The 16,908-nt window shown below is 35.7% G+C and overlaps 1 protein-coding gene across 1 annotated transcript; it reads right to left on the reverse strand.

Moving 5' to 3' along the window:
* Positions 1-88: 88 nt before the first annotated feature.
* On the reverse strand, positions 89-16,681 carry LOC122583115 (myosin-11). Its single transcript, XM_043755550.1, has 36 exons — positions 16,547-16,681; positions 16,110-16,253; positions 15,832-15,977; positions 15,609-15,765; positions 15,326-15,384; positions 15,064-15,223; positions 14,835-14,984; positions 14,625-14,761; positions 14,377-14,523; positions 14,133-14,234; positions 13,988-14,045; positions 13,792-13,893; positions 12,509-12,546; positions 12,091-12,217; positions 11,834-12,004; positions 11,611-11,742; positions 11,410-11,519; positions 11,273-11,333; positions 10,215-10,392; positions 9,831-10,036; positions 9,635-9,754; positions 9,248-9,346; positions 8,088-8,198; positions 7,432-7,536; positions 6,513-6,575; positions 6,040-6,141; positions 5,634-5,783; positions 5,074-5,223; positions 4,200-4,295; positions 3,855-3,995; positions 3,267-3,413; positions 2,754-2,864; positions 2,256-2,405; positions 1,654-1,793; positions 492-748; positions 89-315 (listed from the first exon to the last, which is right to left on the reverse strand). The coding sequence occupies exons 1-36, from the start codon at positions 16,679-16,681 to the stop codon at positions 263-265; spliced, it is 4,515 nt and encodes a 1,504-aa protein (XP_043611485.1). The 3' UTR covers positions 89-262.
* Between the last annotated feature and the right edge of the window lie 227 nt (positions 16,682-16,908).

Below are 16,908 nucleotides of genomic sequence, written 5' to 3' on the forward strand. Positions count from 1 at the left end.
ACTGATACGGCAGATATATTTCTAAAATTCATGCAAAATAAAAATATCAACATAAGGATAGTGTTAAACTATGCATGAATCACATACATGAAGCAGCCTTGAGTTGATTAACGTAAAATGTGACAACCAAACTATAACCTTATAAAGCCAACTCTATATTTGGGAAGTCAGAGAAATACCTACTAGTCAATGCCAAAATCCACACGTCAAACTATCTAAGAAGAAGAAAATTGGGGTAAAAGTTTGGAAAAAGCAAGTTCCATCAGAAGAAGTCATCAAAGGCCCCCTCCCGATCACTTTCCCAGTTTTCAGATCCTGCACAAAGCAACCATCGAGGAAAAAAAAGAAATATATAATACAGTTTTTTTCAACGTTTCTTGATTCAACAAACTGACACGCCGCCAAGGATGATTGGGAGAGTTTGACAAAATGAGTGGAAAAGTATGAATGTTTAAGCACGGACAACAAACTTCAAGAGAAACTAGACTGACCTGGTTGTTTTTGAGGCACAGAAAGATCATGAAGTATCATCCGGAAATCAGCAGGAGTGAGAGGTGTGACGGTCTCTGGAGTAGTAGTGGGAGCTGGGAAAGTTAAATCAGAATCGATGGATGTGACATCAGAGGAGCTAGATGTACCATCACTAGAAGCATCTCTAATAATAAATCCTGAAGTTACACTCGAACTGGAAGAAGCACACAAAATACTTTTTAGCTCCGAAAATTGGTCTGACATGCTGTATATCATCCTGAGGCACACTAGACACATGTGGCATTAGTTAAATGACATATCAGACGTTCAATCTTTACTTCCAATAAACTTTAGAAGGTATTCAAAAGATAATAAAAGGTTCTAGATTAGTTCATTTCATCCTAACCTCCTTTCCTTCTCTCATGTCCTTAAAACCATAACCTTGTTTTGGGCACCTCTTTTTTAGCTACTCATCTCATATAACCTTACTTCCCAATCAAAGAGGTACTGGAAGAGGTATATACTAATAAAAATAATAATGAGGCTTGCCACAAGTTTCTTGCTAACATTTCCTATCAAAGAATTAATGATTGTGGACTTCCTGTGCTTGCAAAAGCGCATTAAGCACTAGTCTTAAAGCCGTTTAGAAGGAAAAACAATAATTTAGATTAAGCCAGTGGCATCAAGGTGAAATTTCGTATACAAGAAGACTAAAAATGATGTGAATAAACAAGTGTCAATTGAATATTATACTTAATGCTATACTAACATAACAAGGCAAATGTTCCTTTCTAGAATCACAGAAGCCATGGAAAAAGGGTATGGAACTTATATCTACATAGTTATGGAAGTGAAAAATTGAGGCTTTAATGTAGAGTATGATAGATGGTGCTCATCAAACCTAAGAAATAGGAATATATACGATCATTATGCATTACATTCATCATATAGGGAAGCAAAATTTGAACTGTATCTGTAAGATCAGGAAAAACACATCGTCAACAAATCCCAGAAAACTAATGCCACAAAACGAGTTTCAAATTCAGCTATGATACTTCAGCTTATATGAATATAAGACGAGTTTTGAGTTCATGATTTATATTAATGTGATTTCACATGTATTTCATTCCTCCATAATAACCAGATAACATTCTTATGTGATGGATTCAGCTATAATATTACCTATTCAAGTCATCCTGAAGTTGATGCACCCTTTTTTCAGTTTCTTCCAACTTTTGTCGCTTAATTTCGCCTGATTCCAGGGCTTCAGTGTACTTCTTTTCACATTCATTGGCTCTTTGTCTCTCTGAATCTAGTAAAACCTGCATGCATACATGTACATAAGGATTCAAAAACTAGATAATTTTGGAGATATGGTAACATAGAATCCTACATTAATTATGACTCAATTCTAGAATGACTTTGGGAATGTATTACTGAAAAATTCAGCCTTTTATCTGCTTATAACTTATAAAATAAGCAGTTTTCACAGAGTGTCTGTAATTGCCTACCTGCTTAATAAAAAACAATAAGCAGATAAACAATTATACAAGCAACCCAAACACGACCTGGTATATATCTGAGCATACTGACTTGCATAGATACAGTCACCACTAGAAACCCTTCGATTCGACCACCACAAATATCACATATATTAAGCATCAGAAGCTATAACACTACAATATTGTAATAATAAACTGCTTACAACCAAGGAACCGCCACATTGCAATGACAAATGCATCATTGTAGCAAAAAACTTGATTCTGATATGAGATCAACACTACCTTCAAATTCTCCACTTCTGCAGTTAAACTTTCAATCTTTTCAGTGTCCGCGACAGAAACTGTGGCTTTTTCCTGACTAGACAATGCTTCATCAGGTGCTCCCGCTGGATATTCACGTTCATTTACATGCATTCCATCATCTAATTCAGCCTGATAAATTAGATAACTTTATGTTTGGTCATGATTGATCATGTCTTTATGGATGACAAAACAATCAAATTACAATCCACATTAGTTGCTACTTCTGTTCAGGATATTATGTTAGACATAGTCCCTATTATTTAATGGGTCACAAGTCTTTTGAAAATTAAATAAGGATGAACTAAACGAGTTTACTGGTGGACAACAAAATAGGATTTCTTCACTTGGTATATCCTACTTTTTATAAGTTCTGATACCAGCTCGCGTTTATCAAATCTGTCAGTATGTGTAATTTATGACATTATTTACTCTACTGTGTACATATTTGACCTTTTTTGATAGTGTAAGATAAAATACCTTTCTTTCAGTTTCTTCCAACTTTAGACGCAATGTTTTGATCGACTCCAGGGCTTCATCATACTTCTTTTCACATTCATCAGCTCGTTGTCTCTCTGATTCTACTAAAGCCTGCAAGCCAATATGTATATAAGATGGAGAGAACAATCACAGATCTGAAAACATTGCATTCAAGCTCTAAAAAATTAATAGAAAATCAAAAATAAGTAAGATAGTCATAGTAGCATCCATTCACCTTTTTGCACATACTTTCTATTATGTTCAATCATCATAAAAGTATCACTATTTGACCCGCTCACAATTCTTTTTCAACAAAAGCTAGCAGATTTGATCAATAGAAGGTTTATTTCAAGTTATAGCTAGAAGAAAATCACATAAATTCCCTGATACAATCTTTAAATAATGTATTGGTTTTGGTATACAATTCAGTATCTCATAATACTGCATGTTCATAAATTGATAATAATGCATCACCATAATACATAAATAAACTAAAAGGATTGGGAAATTTACCTGAAGGTTTTTTACCTCCGCGGTCAAAACGTCAATCTTGGCATTGCCCTCATCAAGTGTTGCATCGTTAACAACAGACGAACCTTTATCAGATGCTTCCATTGCAGAGTCATGTTCCTTGACAAGCATTGCTTCATTGAATTCAGTCTACATGATAATGTAACTTCATATTTGTGACGACATTTTTCATATTAGTTAGAACAATTACAGTTACAATTCACATCAATGTGATGTATTTGAGGTTATCTCATGCGTCTAAATTCCTTCGGTGACTACTGAACATGCAATAGTATAGTCATATGATGATGTTCACATCAAAAGCTAAAGCATTTGAAATATATTTTAAGACTAAGTGACCAAGAAAGTTTGTTTATCTTTCAGTGAAACATCGTTACTTAAGCCAAATCAAGATCGATTCACGTGTCTATTATATCTCACTTCTCTTGTGCTTTGATATATCTCTAGTATTCCTTCATTTTATCACACAGCTCGTACTTACTTGCAATAAATTATCTCTAAAATGTACATAGTTGCCACTATTTTATGGTGGAACAAACAATAGCAATCATAGTCTTGAAGTTGAAGTACCCTTCTTTCTGCTTCCTGAAGTTGAAGTGCTCTTCTTTCTGCCTCTTCCAACTTGACACGTATAACTTCGATTTTTTCCAAGGATTCGGAAAATTTCCTTTCCAAATCATCAGCTCGTTGTCTCTCTGATTCTAATAAAGCCTGTATTTAGATGAGTATATGAGTTGGGTTATTATCAGATCAAAGATCTAACAGACTTTCAAAAACCAAAGATTTTGTTCTCAGAATCTACCACCACAAAAGTTCATCAAGCAGGTGAGAATTATCTCAAAACTCAAAATCCACCTAGCCTAATGCAGATTGAGAGAGACCAGATAATGTTTATTAAATAATAATCAGCATTACCTTGAGGTTTTCCACTTCTGTGGTTAAACTTCCAATATCAGATGCTCTAGCTGCAGACTCGTGTTCCTTATTAAGCAATCCATCTTCCAATTCAGTCTGCATGATTGCATATATTTAACATCTTAAGATATGAACACAATGTATTTGCCTTTTATTAAATTAATCACAATGACAATCCACAGGTAGCATGTAGTTAGATATATGAGGTTTAAACTCAGGCCAAATTACTTTGTGCTCAACATCTTTTTTGATGATTGCTTGAGTACATAAATGATCTATTGAGTAATAAACTGAAATTGTCATACATGGATCAAAGTTGTGAATTACATATGTTGTTCCTTTGATCAGAGTCAAGGTACTTCCTTGAAGCATATATGGCATCTAAATAATTCGTAATATCTGATGATATTGGACCCCCAACATGTCTACTCAATTTTATTTTATCTTACAGTTATTGTCAGTAATTTTGGTATACAGTTTAGCGTTTTACATTACTGCATGTTCACAATAGACGAAGCTTCATCAGATGCTTCTGCTGCAGACTCGTGTTCCTTGGCAAGCAAATCGTCTTCCATTTCCGTCTGCATGATAAGGTAACTTTATATTTCTGATGATACAAACACAATGTCTTTTCATGTTTGCTAAAACACTCAGATTTAACAGTTACGTTAAGAGTAACAGCTCACACGTATATATTTCAGGTGTTTGAGGTTATTTAGATCAAACTATTATATGCATCTAGCATTCCATTTATAATTACATAAACATGTAATAAACCAAAGAATTAATTGGAAGCAAAGAGCTTGAAGACTTCTTAAACATACAAACCAAGGGGGAAAGAGAGACGAGTAAATTTAAACTAAGTCAAGATTACCTTCAGCTGTTTCACTTCTGGAGTTAGACTGCCAATCTTTTCACCATCTTCCGTGGATATTGAAGAGTTATCTAAAACAGACAAAGCTTCATCAGCTAATTCCGTTGGATACTCACGTTCCTTGACAAGAAAGCCATCCTCTAATCCAGTCTGCGTGAGAAGATAACATAATGTATTTGGATGCTTCTTTAGAATTATATTAAAATCCATACTAGTGGTAATAACCAACCAAGGGTGTGCAAGATTTTGAGGATAAACTGAGATTTAGATGTTTTATAGCCATGTAACAAAAAAGTCATTTATTCCCTAACCTCGGAAAGAAATAAGACTGCCTAAATCCCACATCCCGGCATACCCCACCAAGGGTGAGATTGGTTCCAACTGTTGTTAATGTACATAGATAAGTCTAGCCAGTGGTTAAAGCTTAAGTCGCCACTACACACCCTTAACCAAATGTCTCTAAAAGCTCCAGAAGATATCACATTAGGATGTTCTGGGGGTAATCCGATAAGAACCACCACATGGTAGTAATTCTAGCATATATTTTTTATCGGTATTACCTTTTGGTTCTCCTGTTCTGCGGCTGAACCATCAATGTTATCAATGTCCTTCATAGATGTTATGGCTTCTTTGACAATGGACAAAGTTGCATCAGATGCTTCTGTTGCAGACTCACGTTCTTTAACAAGCAATGTGTCATTCGATTCAGCCTGAATGATTAGGTAAAGTTATATATCTGGTGATACAAAAAAGCTTGTAATTCAAATGCATAAATAAGACTTGAAGCCCAAAGAGAATATATGATGGCTCAAGATTGATTCCCATGCTTATTATACTAGCTACTTATGTGAGTGTACATGTTTGCCTTCATTATTATACATATTTGGGACAAATTAAATGTAACTGTTTGCAACTATTTATATAGCACAGTAGACAAAAATAACCATATTGTCAAAGTTAATGTACCCTTCTTTCAGTTCCTTCAAAACTTGTATCTTCAATCCTCTCAAACGCTTCAATGTGATTGTCCGATTTGATAGCTTGTAGTCTCTCTGATTTTAAAAGAGCCTGCATGACAGTAAGTATACAGGACAGGTAATTGACAGATATATGGACAGTACCACCAGATGATATACAAAAATTGCACACAACATTTGAAACTTCAAATGTGCTTTAAGACTTGATTGGCAAAAGAACTTATTTCCCTCTCATTTATGCAGGGTTACTAACGCACATAAATTCCCATGCTTATTATATTTCATTTCTCACAAACAATATATTGCTAGTTTGGTTTCATTGTATCATGTGTGTCATAGTTATGACTTATCTGCAATAACTTGTTTATAAAGGGTATAAATGTCACTACTTTGTGGTGGACCAAAAAAAACAATTATATTCAAGAACCTTCCTTTTAAGTTTCACGCTAATCATATAGTTACCTGGGCTTCAGCATACTTTTTCTCAGAGTCGTCGGCCCGTTGCCTCTCTGATTCTATAAGAGCCTGCATTGCAATAACTTAAGATTGGCAATTTGAAAATCAAGAGAGAGAGAGAGAGTGAAGTAAGCCTGACACTCTTGCATTCAAGATCTAGCAACTGAAAGAAATAAAACATCTTGTGCCAATAAAAACGTTATTTTCATGCATGGGCCATACCCAATTTAAATCCATTTGTTTTCCCCCTATAGTCCATATCATATATTCAGGCATCATATGACCATCATTCATTTGATAAAAACAATGCCCTATTTTAATGACATTTGCAAATTAAATGAGAAGATGTGATTTATTCCAGTCCTAATTCAACTTCCAGCTAAAGAAAAACAAGCTTGAGTTCTTGGTATTAGACAGAAAGCACACAGCAGCATACATGATACTACATAAAGGGAACAGTGTTGACCATACAAGAAAAGCGCAAACAATTGTTTTAAAGATACTCAGCAAGTGTAAGCTGAGTTAAACATGGATCATGATTCCTAAAATATTATGCAACATTAGTTGTTTTTAAGGAAAGAAAGTAAATGTTTATATAACATCTGATTGAGAATAGAAATTAGCTAAAGCTTTAGAATTAACGCTAACTGCGATTATGTAATCTAATATGATGTGTTCACCCATCGAAGAGAGCATGTACGGCATATGAACAGAATACTTCTTATAGTAGCTATCCAACTGGGGTGCTTCAAATATACAAACAAACTTTGAAACTTCATATGTTTTATAAAACTTTGCATCCAGTTACCCACATAAATTTTATTTACTTCCCATGTGCGTTGATTTATTTTGCTAGTTTAGTTTCATAATGTGATACATCTCTTGTTAACAATAATGGGTATCTAAAGTCTTGAATTTGAAGTACCTTTCTTTCATTTTCCTCCAATTTCATAATTTTAATTGTTTCTTGGGCTTCAGCGTACTTCCTCTCAGATTCATCAGCACGTTTCCTCTCTGATTCAAGCAAAGCCTGCATGCCAATATGCGCACATAAGATGGATTTACAGATCAAGAGAGAAGAGAAGAAAATAAAGTACCAAAAGGTGGAAACAGATTAAGAAAACCATAATTGTTTCTAAAACTAATGTTGCTGCAGCCCCTATGAAGCACATATGGCAGTTAGATGAGTCTCCATGTTCTAACTGTTTTATATGAACAGCAAACTCACACACCCATATACCCTAGATCTTTGACCAGTTGGGACTGGAGCCATGAACTACTCGGTGGGGAGCCCCACTAATACATCTGAATACCTTCACGCCAAAGGCATGTTGGTTTTCAAGTTGTAGCTCAAATTTAAAAGATCTTGAACTTTGCCAACATTCCCCCTTATAATTTTATGTTGTAACTTAACGCCCTTATACCTTGATAATGGAAGATATCAATAAGATAAAAGAACACCAAGAGCTCTCACACACAGATAAATTCAGAATCAACTGGTTTTAACATGTATTACATCATTGTAACACATACAGATCACACATGTGGGAGAGTAGAAATTTTAAAGTAAACGAACATTACCGTCAAGTTCTCTACTTCTGCAATTAAACCGTTAATCTTTTCCACTTCGCCGGTAGAAGCTTTAGCTGCAAGCTCATGTTCCTTGGCACGCAAAGCTTCTTCCAGTTCAGTCTGCACAATAACGTACATGTATATCAAGAATCTGGGGTTAAAATAAGTCCCAATTGACTAATGTCTTTTTGTCTTACGATGATCATGGTTAATAAAGAGTTTACAGATACCCAAAATTATTCATCAAGTTTTCAACCTTTGTAAAAGCATGAAGTGGAGTGAAATAAATAGAAATGACGAAAAATTTAGAAAGGAATATTGTGCAAAGCCAGGCAAAATTTTAAGTTAATGAACCAAACTCATGTTTATGCATGTCTGGAATACACAGGTACTCAGGAGTCAGGACAACACAAGTGAAGTGTCGTAGGGAACGATGTAAGGAAAGATTTACAGCACAAATGCCAAAAGCAAAGAAAACAATAATGTGGAATGACAGTTAGTTCAAAACTAAAACTAGTTCAAGATAGCATTACCTATTGCATCTATTAAGGTAAACTTCATTAGCTGAAACATATAGTCCTTCATATCCTGGTGAGTTGAGCCTTTTAAGCTCATATCTAGTTCCCACCATTACCATTTACAGGACAAAGAGGAGACTAGTTAATTCCTATGAACTGAATATTACTTATCCCGGCTATGTTATCGGGATGTTTGGTAATTCTACATAAAGTTGCAACTTCAAATGTATTTTTAAGACTTGTATTCAAAGCACATTTCTTGCCAGAGCATTGCTAGTTATGGAGATAAGAAATCAATTCACATACTGCTTGTATCCCACTTTCTCATTTCCTTCAATAAATTGATAGTTTGCCTTCATAATATCACAAAATAAATTATAAAAAGTTTCTTGAATGCTCTCTATTGTGTGCAGAATTGGCCCATACAAGATAAAAGTGATCCTAATCTTGACAAAATACCTCCTTGATGATTCAAAACTATGTTCTATCCAAACAGAACTTATCCTAAAGATCCAGAAAATGCCGCGTAACTTATCCAACGACCACCCTTTTCCATTTAAAAAGCAATGCAACTTGACAGCCATAAATGGAAAGAAAGTACAAAGCAATAAAAATGGTTGAGAGAATAACTATAAAACAGAGTAATGTTACCTTCAACCGTGTTTCTAGCTCTAGACGTTGTGTGAGCTCTCGTACTTGCTTTTCAAGATTCGCCTTTGCTAGTTGGAGAGCACCAGTATCCTTTGCAGCCTATATATGTTCAAGGTAAACGACTAATGATATGAAGAATGGAAAGTGTTGCAGCAGAACTTTTGGATTAAGAGGATTGGAGAAAAACAACAATGAGAAACTTTGGTTTCTAGAGCATTGCATGATAAATATCTTCAACGTCATATACAATATCAAATCGCTAAAACTATATACTTTCTTAATGTATTTACTATTAAAACATAAACAGGACACCGCTTCCCGTTTTTACCCGAAAAAAACGGTATATAATTACCTGTACTTGCAATGCATTAGAAAAAGAAGACATACCGTCTTTAATCTCCGGAGCTCTCTCCTAGCGACTCTCCCCCTCCATCCAGATTGTGTGGCAACTGTTGCCTTTGTCAGTTTCTTATAGCGTTTATAGTCTCTATGTCCACGCCATTTCGCCTATAAGAACTGACTTACATTAGAACATTTGACAGCATCTAGATAGATACAAAATACAAGAGTACCAGGTACAGACTTCTAATTTAGTAGCTGCCTTGTGCCGCCTCCTGTATCTGAATTCACAACGAGCAGCCATTGCTCTCAGACCTGCTTGGATGAGTACAACTGCATGCCTTAGTCTGGTGTAGGACGTCCTCAACGTATACCGCCGAAAATTAGTCTGGATTTTAGTTGAGACAATTGTCTTTCTCATATCTTCATACATCTTAGTAGCAAGCTTTCCTAATATGAATCCGAGAAAGAGTGAGGCACAGAGACATTACACACGATATAAATTAAGAAAGCGATGCAGGAACAGGCCATGTGTACGAGAAATGAAATAGTTTATATTTATACTCAGTTAAGAACTCAAATTATAAAAGATGAAAATTTCATGTGACAGTTTAATGCAAAGACAAACCTCTGCATAAAGTTTGCAACGCAACTGCAAGATTCGCCATAGCAAGAAAACGCTTCCTAATAATAAAACTTCTTGTCATTCTCTGAATAACAATAACTGCATTGCTAATTCTATCCGCTCTCCGTGCATCTAATGCAGCCATGTGACCAGCTCGAAGAAAAACTTTTGTTTTCCCTATCTGCAGATTCACACACATACATACACACACCTTATAAGTATGAACTAGCCCAAATTAACATAAAGATCAACATAATCAGTTAAAAAAGAAAAAAAAAAGAACAGATAATCAGTAAATTAAGCCTGTTTGTTAATAACAGCTACTGTCTATCATGTCCAGGTTCCAATAAAAAAAATATATATTATAAAAAGAGGTAGATTGATGGGAACCCCTTAGTCCCATGTACCGCACTGGTACCTACACATAGCCCCCACAAGCCTTGGTGCATCAGGTAAATATTCCTATGAAGAATGCCCATGATGGAGTCAGTTGAGGGTTTTCACACCTCAAACCCGAGTGGATTGTTTTGTCACCACACCCCCCACATATGGGGGCCCCATTTAAGAGAGGCAGGTGGCCACTTAAGCTAAATCAAGTGGTTCAGGTTCCAATAGTTAAACATCATTCCTTATTTTGTTTTTCTTCTCTCAACACAAAAGAATGAAAGAAGAATGCCAGGGAGGATAGTAATTTGAGTCGTGAAAATCACGTTCCAGGGAACATTTTATCTCCCCTGTTGTAACTTGAATTCTCAATGTCAAGCCTATAAAATAGTAAATCAACCTTAAGGTTCCTTTTAATCAGGAGTTGGAAAAATCTCTACAGATTTAGGTACACCATATATTCGTTTAATAGGCCAAGAAATGGTGGACACAACCCTGTTCTGAGATTCATGAGAAAACATCATAACAGGGACAATGCCTAATTGCCTATATCAATATAACTTTTAGAGAAACAAACTGAAGTAAAAAGAAAGATAGCAGACTAGGTATATTATTAGTTTATTACATTTATAAGCTAAAATTTAAGGTCCCTTCAGAAGCAACAAAGACTTCATTACCTGATACCCCCGGATCCCCGCCTTGTCCAGTATCTTCCTACATGCATCCTTCCTGTTGTAACTGTTGGTACAACTGCTATTAATACATATGCAGATCCAATTGTCTATAGATAGGTATTATAATGAACCGTACTTACTTTGCTTTCAAAACCTCTGGAACTAAAAGACCAAATCGACTAACAAAATCAGCGAAACACTTATTGGTAGGGTATCCAGCACAGCTGATACGAATTGCCTCTAGAACTCCCTGAATGAGGCGTAAAAAACACTTTGAATGAGTTCAAGAAACTACAAGTGAAGTTCAAACTCGGTTATGTACTTATGTGCAATCTACTCACCCCACAACGTAACTGATGGATAATGTTGACATTCTCAAATATGGCAGGCTTTAGAAGATTATTTGGTTTCACACATCTAATGTAATGGGGCTCTGTGGAGTTCAAAGTTTCCATCAACTGCTGAAGTTGTAGCTGCGTTGAATTAAAAAGAAAAGGACTTGGAACATCATATTAAATTTATAAAAAAGTTAAACTACTGAATATTTAACTGAAAGAAGATTACTTTGAAGCGAGAACCAATAGATGAGAACTTGGATGACTTGGTTGCATCCTCACGTAGTGGAGGAAAAAGCCCTGCTACAAAAGAGCACTTGGAAGTACTCAACAAATCTTGGTGTTCGGGAACAAGATAATCTTTGTTTTTGTCCAAGAACTGATCAGACTGATAGTGTACCTGAGTATTGACAAAAAAAAACATACGTTAAACCTGGAGAAACATTAGCAGGGTTCTTGCCCAAAAGATCTAATAATTGACATTACCTCACCGGCATAATGAGCAATAATAAAATCCGACTGTGATAATTTTGGTTTAATAAATCTCCGGTGTGTTTTGAATGTCTGATAAAGCTTCTGTGAAAATGTTTCAGGAGTTGACTTGGGAAACATACTGGGAAAATAAAATAATAGTTAGGCATGAGCTATAAGAAACTTCTTCAACATGAAATACAAAGAAATGGTGTCAAATTCCGAATGCCTAGAACTTCACAAAAATGTAAACACGTAAAGTACATGAACTTGAAAACACACACATGTGCATGTTTTGAATAATTGAGGCTTTCCCAACAGAAATATAGCGTAGCTGAAAGTAAATGCATATATTTTTTGAAAAAAGAAAGTAAATGCACATATACTAGAACAAGAATTAGTCTTTTTGTGTAGATGGCATAACATTGCTTACCAGGCTTCATCAAGTAGAGCAATGATTCCCCCAGGCTTCTGCAAACACGATACAAAATTAATTTAATGGATCATCCTGAAAGCTTTGCGGACATACAATTTTTTTTTTTTAATTAAGCACAGCATACTATTCTACTCTTACTCCTACAGTACACAAATGCCTAGGATGAAACCCATAAGTCTCGAAAAACCTCCACCCCACAAATGTAGGAAGTGGGACTCGAACCCAAGTGGATCCTCCCAAAGTCAAAAACCTTACCAATGGGCCACCAACCGTTGGCCGGACATGCATTATTAAACGTACGGACAAAAACAGCCACCACGATACCCAATTCTGCCATAAGCTGGGTACAGGGGTGTGGAAATAGACAATCTTACCACTACCCAAGGGTAAGAAAACTGCTTCTAAAAGAACCTCATGGACAGAGCATGTGTGAGTAAATAATGTGTGTGGAGAGGGGATGCATGTTTGTGTGCGTGCATTTACACACTTAAGTGAGAGTGAACTTATGCAGGCATAAGGTATATATGTCTAAAATGAAAAGCATATAAGGAATCAAGCATGCTAAACATACAAGCATACACTATGAGAATGTAATCATGGTAAGCCTGTATAGTCAGTGCCAGAGCTACTATATTACCTACGCTAGATGAATGTTAGTATATGAGTATATCTAAGCCTAGAAGCAGAAGCAAGGATCTACTCATGTAATTCCAAACAGTCTAAATAAAAACTACCCCACAAACAAAACACCTATCATCCTATTCTATTCATATACCTTATTAGTATATCTATACCTAGAAGCAGAGTCAAGTATCTCTGCATGGAAAGCCAAGTCTCCTAGGAAGCCTAAAGGAAACAACTTCGTCAAACGAAATACAGTGTATCTTTCCTACACATTTACCATATTTCTAGTCTTCCAAGTATTTCTATCTGAGGCCCATATCCTCATACAGGCAAAGCTCCTTCAGGTCAGTCTTAAGTCAATCCTCACCTAAGCTTAGGCCTATCCCTTCTCCACTGGCGTCCTAAATCTACACACTTGACATTTGACAAATACAAGGATGCTCATACTGATTCCCAGAATGGTCACTGTGGCCAATGACAAATAATGATTGATCACTATTGAGAACGATATAAAGCAAAAGGTGGAGCTAAATTCAAACCTTTTACATATATTTTGCGCTTGATTACAAGATCCACTGATCATACGTCAAGCAAAATATTTTTAGTTGTCAAAAGAATGAGTTGAGAGCATCATAAATTGTTTTTCCAAATAGAACCTTTTCAATAAGATCTAGGATGTCCTTGTTGTCTACAAATTCTATGTAGCTCCAGTCAATTTCCTCTTTGGAATACGTCTCTTGCTGCATCCTGAAGACATGCTGTTCAGAGGGAACAAATAATAAGAAATCAAGTATATATTCACCTTATGCAAAGACATAAAACATAAAATTGCAAAGAAACCTTATGCCACACCTGATTGAAGTGTTGTTGCAGCTTTTCATTAGTGAAATTAATACAAAACTGTTCAAAACTGCAAAATTTAAACAGAATTATGACTTCAACACAATCAAATCAGTGAAGCAGTCATTTGAATGATTATATCACACAGATATATTACCTATTGGTTTTAAAGCTCTCAAAACCATATATGTCAAGGACGCCAATCAGAGAAGTTGACTTTGAATCTTGCCCAATTGACACATTAATTTTATCTACCAACCTGTAAATATGGATGATCATGCATCTCCATAAGCCAATGTAATCAAGCAGGCAAGTTGAATAACTACCCTTGGAACAATTAGAGATTTACATGCATAATGTGAACTGTCGGAAATAAGATCAACACAAAAGGCTAAAGTTACCAATCAAACAAGCGAGAATATAAGGTCTTAGCCAAACCATCCCTGCTAAAGGTTGCCCGCTCAGGATCAAGGCTTCTCTTGATAACTTCTTCTGGAGTAACCATCAAACGCTTCATTAGTGCATCTTCTAGAGCATGTGGATCACACCTGAAAATGCATGAGGCAATTCAGAACATGCGCATACATAAACACACACACACACACACGTCTGCATATATTCACAAATTTGGAAGTACAAAGAAACGCACATTAGCAGCTCTGCTGTCATCTGAAGATGAAACTTGGATTTATCGTCCTTCAGAACTGATGAATCAATCTCTTCTCCTTTAGCGAACTCAAGATTACCAAGATGGAGAATTGAAGCCACAACTCGGAATATTGCATCCTGATAAATAGGCGTAGTTGTCAGCTATTATTGAATAAATCAAAATAACAGTTCAGTTTGATGATGCTCCAACCTGTTCCTTTTTGCTTATTCCAACAATATCCATGGCTCTCCGAGTGGCAAGATAATCATGGGCATCGTTTACACCAACAAGCTCATAGCAGTTTGATTGATTAAGATAGTGAAATGACTTAGGATCTCCCAATTTATACTTTTTGATTTCCTTGAAAGTTATCAAAAAAGTTAACACACTCAGGTAGCTTAATCTCACAGTTATAGATTACATGACGCATTAAAAATACCTCTGCAGGTGCTGCACAAAGGAGATAGAAGCAGTGATAGTTCCGTTCAGGATCTGAAATTTGGCAAACACGAGATCTTTCTAGAAGGTATGTTCTGATGGCTGCTCCAGATATTCTTCCATGTTTATCAAACTGAATCTCAACAAATTTTCCAAAACGGCTGCGTAAAGAAAGAATATAAGCATCTGGATACTTTCAGCCAATGAAACTAATATTGAACGAGTACCAAGTTTCTTGCACAATAACTTTAACAGTTCTGCACCTGGAATTGTTATTTCTAACGGTTTTTGCATTCCCAAATGCTTCCAGAACTGGATTTGACTGCGGTTGCAACATTAAATCAAAAAACTTGAAAAGGTTAGCCTACCAAAAGAGAAAGTAACAATTAACCAACAATCTACATCTTTAGCACTGAAGAAAATGTATGTGAAATTATATGAAAAAATAGTCTATTAAATAAGCATCTATACAGCATGTCCAATTTTCTGAATTATTGACTTTGAAAGACATACAACAAAAAAAGAGCTGAAGTTATGTCATCTTACTTCAAGAACTTGTTGTTCAACGGTTCGTCCTTCCGTGCCTTTGTGACCACCAACATATGCAAGATAACGCATAAGCATTTTAGTAGTCTCAGTCTTACCCGCACCACTTTCACCACTGACTAAGATTGAGTTGCTTTTTCCTCCATTAACCATTTCCCTGGTTTATCCCAAGTAAGAATGACTTTATGATCCTTTAGATAATCTGTAAAATATAAGAGAATACCTGAAAGCAAGTTCTGCAATAGCAAATACATGAGGACTTAGAGCCCCAAATTGTGCTCCTTTGTATTTTTCCATTATGTGACCATCATACAAGTGAGGCAAACTTTGAAACGGGTTAACGGCGATGAGAATATTGCCTGTATAAGTCTGCCACAATGTCAGAGTAGGATACAACATTATGACTGAGCCTCTCATAGCTGCAGTAATCCAATGTTTTTTCTCACCAGACTGAGCAATATTTTAACAGAAAAACGAAACTAAAGTTGGACATCCTCTTACATAGATTTTATCTCGTTGATATCTGATAGATAGGTTATGTAAAACTCCAGGCTCATGCAAATAAGAAAGCTTGGTCATGTCATCAACTCCACCATCTGGATAGTCCATCTCTTTGGGGTGTATTTTTGATAGTTTCGTGACAACCTGTAAAATGTAAAGGCTACACTTAAGGGGAGAAGTTTTTGCATTCTCTTTCTCCAATCTTGTTCACGGATGACAGCACTAAAGCTTATTACATTGAAGGTAAGTGTAAAAGTGAGCTGTATTCTTTGTTAGTATTATAAAATCATGGTAACAAGCATTTCATTTAGCCTCATTTATCAACTTAAAGTCTTCAGGCTACCAATCAAACACTATGACTACCAGCTTTTTCCCCAAAAACTGGCAAAAACCATAACGAACTGATTGACACTTGAGAAGAGTATATGACAACTTACTTTCTTCCCATCAGTAGTTCGGATCTCAGCTTCCGTTCCTTCTATTTTTAACACTTCTCCATCAATCCAAGCCACTGATGGGTCTGTCACCCATACCAGAGAGCCTACGGTTATCTTTTCCGTAGTCTCCTGCATATTGATAAGGATTGTCAAATTCAGAAGTAGGATAATATGGAAAAAGATGCATCACAAAGAAGAGCAAGAAAAAAAATTCGAGACATGACAAGTAAACACCTTTATTACCAAACATAATATATATAAAAAATGCACCTACTACTTCAAGCTGATTTTTAAGAATCATCCGCAATCGTCAATATCAACAAGTAAAAGCATAAATTAAAGGTTATCGTATTTACAACAAA

Source organism: Erigeron canadensis, chromosome 9, assembly GCF_010389155.1.
Source record: "Erigeron canadensis isolate Cc75 chromosome 9, C_canadensis_v1, whole genome shotgun sequence".
In the NCBI taxonomy this organism is placed as follows: domain Eukaryota; kingdom Viridiplantae; phylum Streptophyta; class Magnoliopsida; order Asterales; family Asteraceae; genus Erigeron; species Erigeron canadensis.

Bases quoted from the DNA above. Each gene is read 5' to 3' on its own strand.
- LOC122583115 (XM_043755550.1), bottom strand. From the start codon at position 16,681: ATGCAGGAGACTACGGAAAAGATAACCGTAGGCTCTCTGGTATGGGTG. The intron at 16,254-16,546 runs GTAAGTTGTCAT...TACATTTTACAG, and splicing joins GAACTACTGATGGGAAGAAA to GTTGTCACGAAACTATCAAA. The intron at 13,894-13,987 runs GTGTGGCATAAG...CCCTCTGAACAG, and splicing joins TGCAACAACACTTCAATCAG to CATGTCTTCAGGATGCAGCA.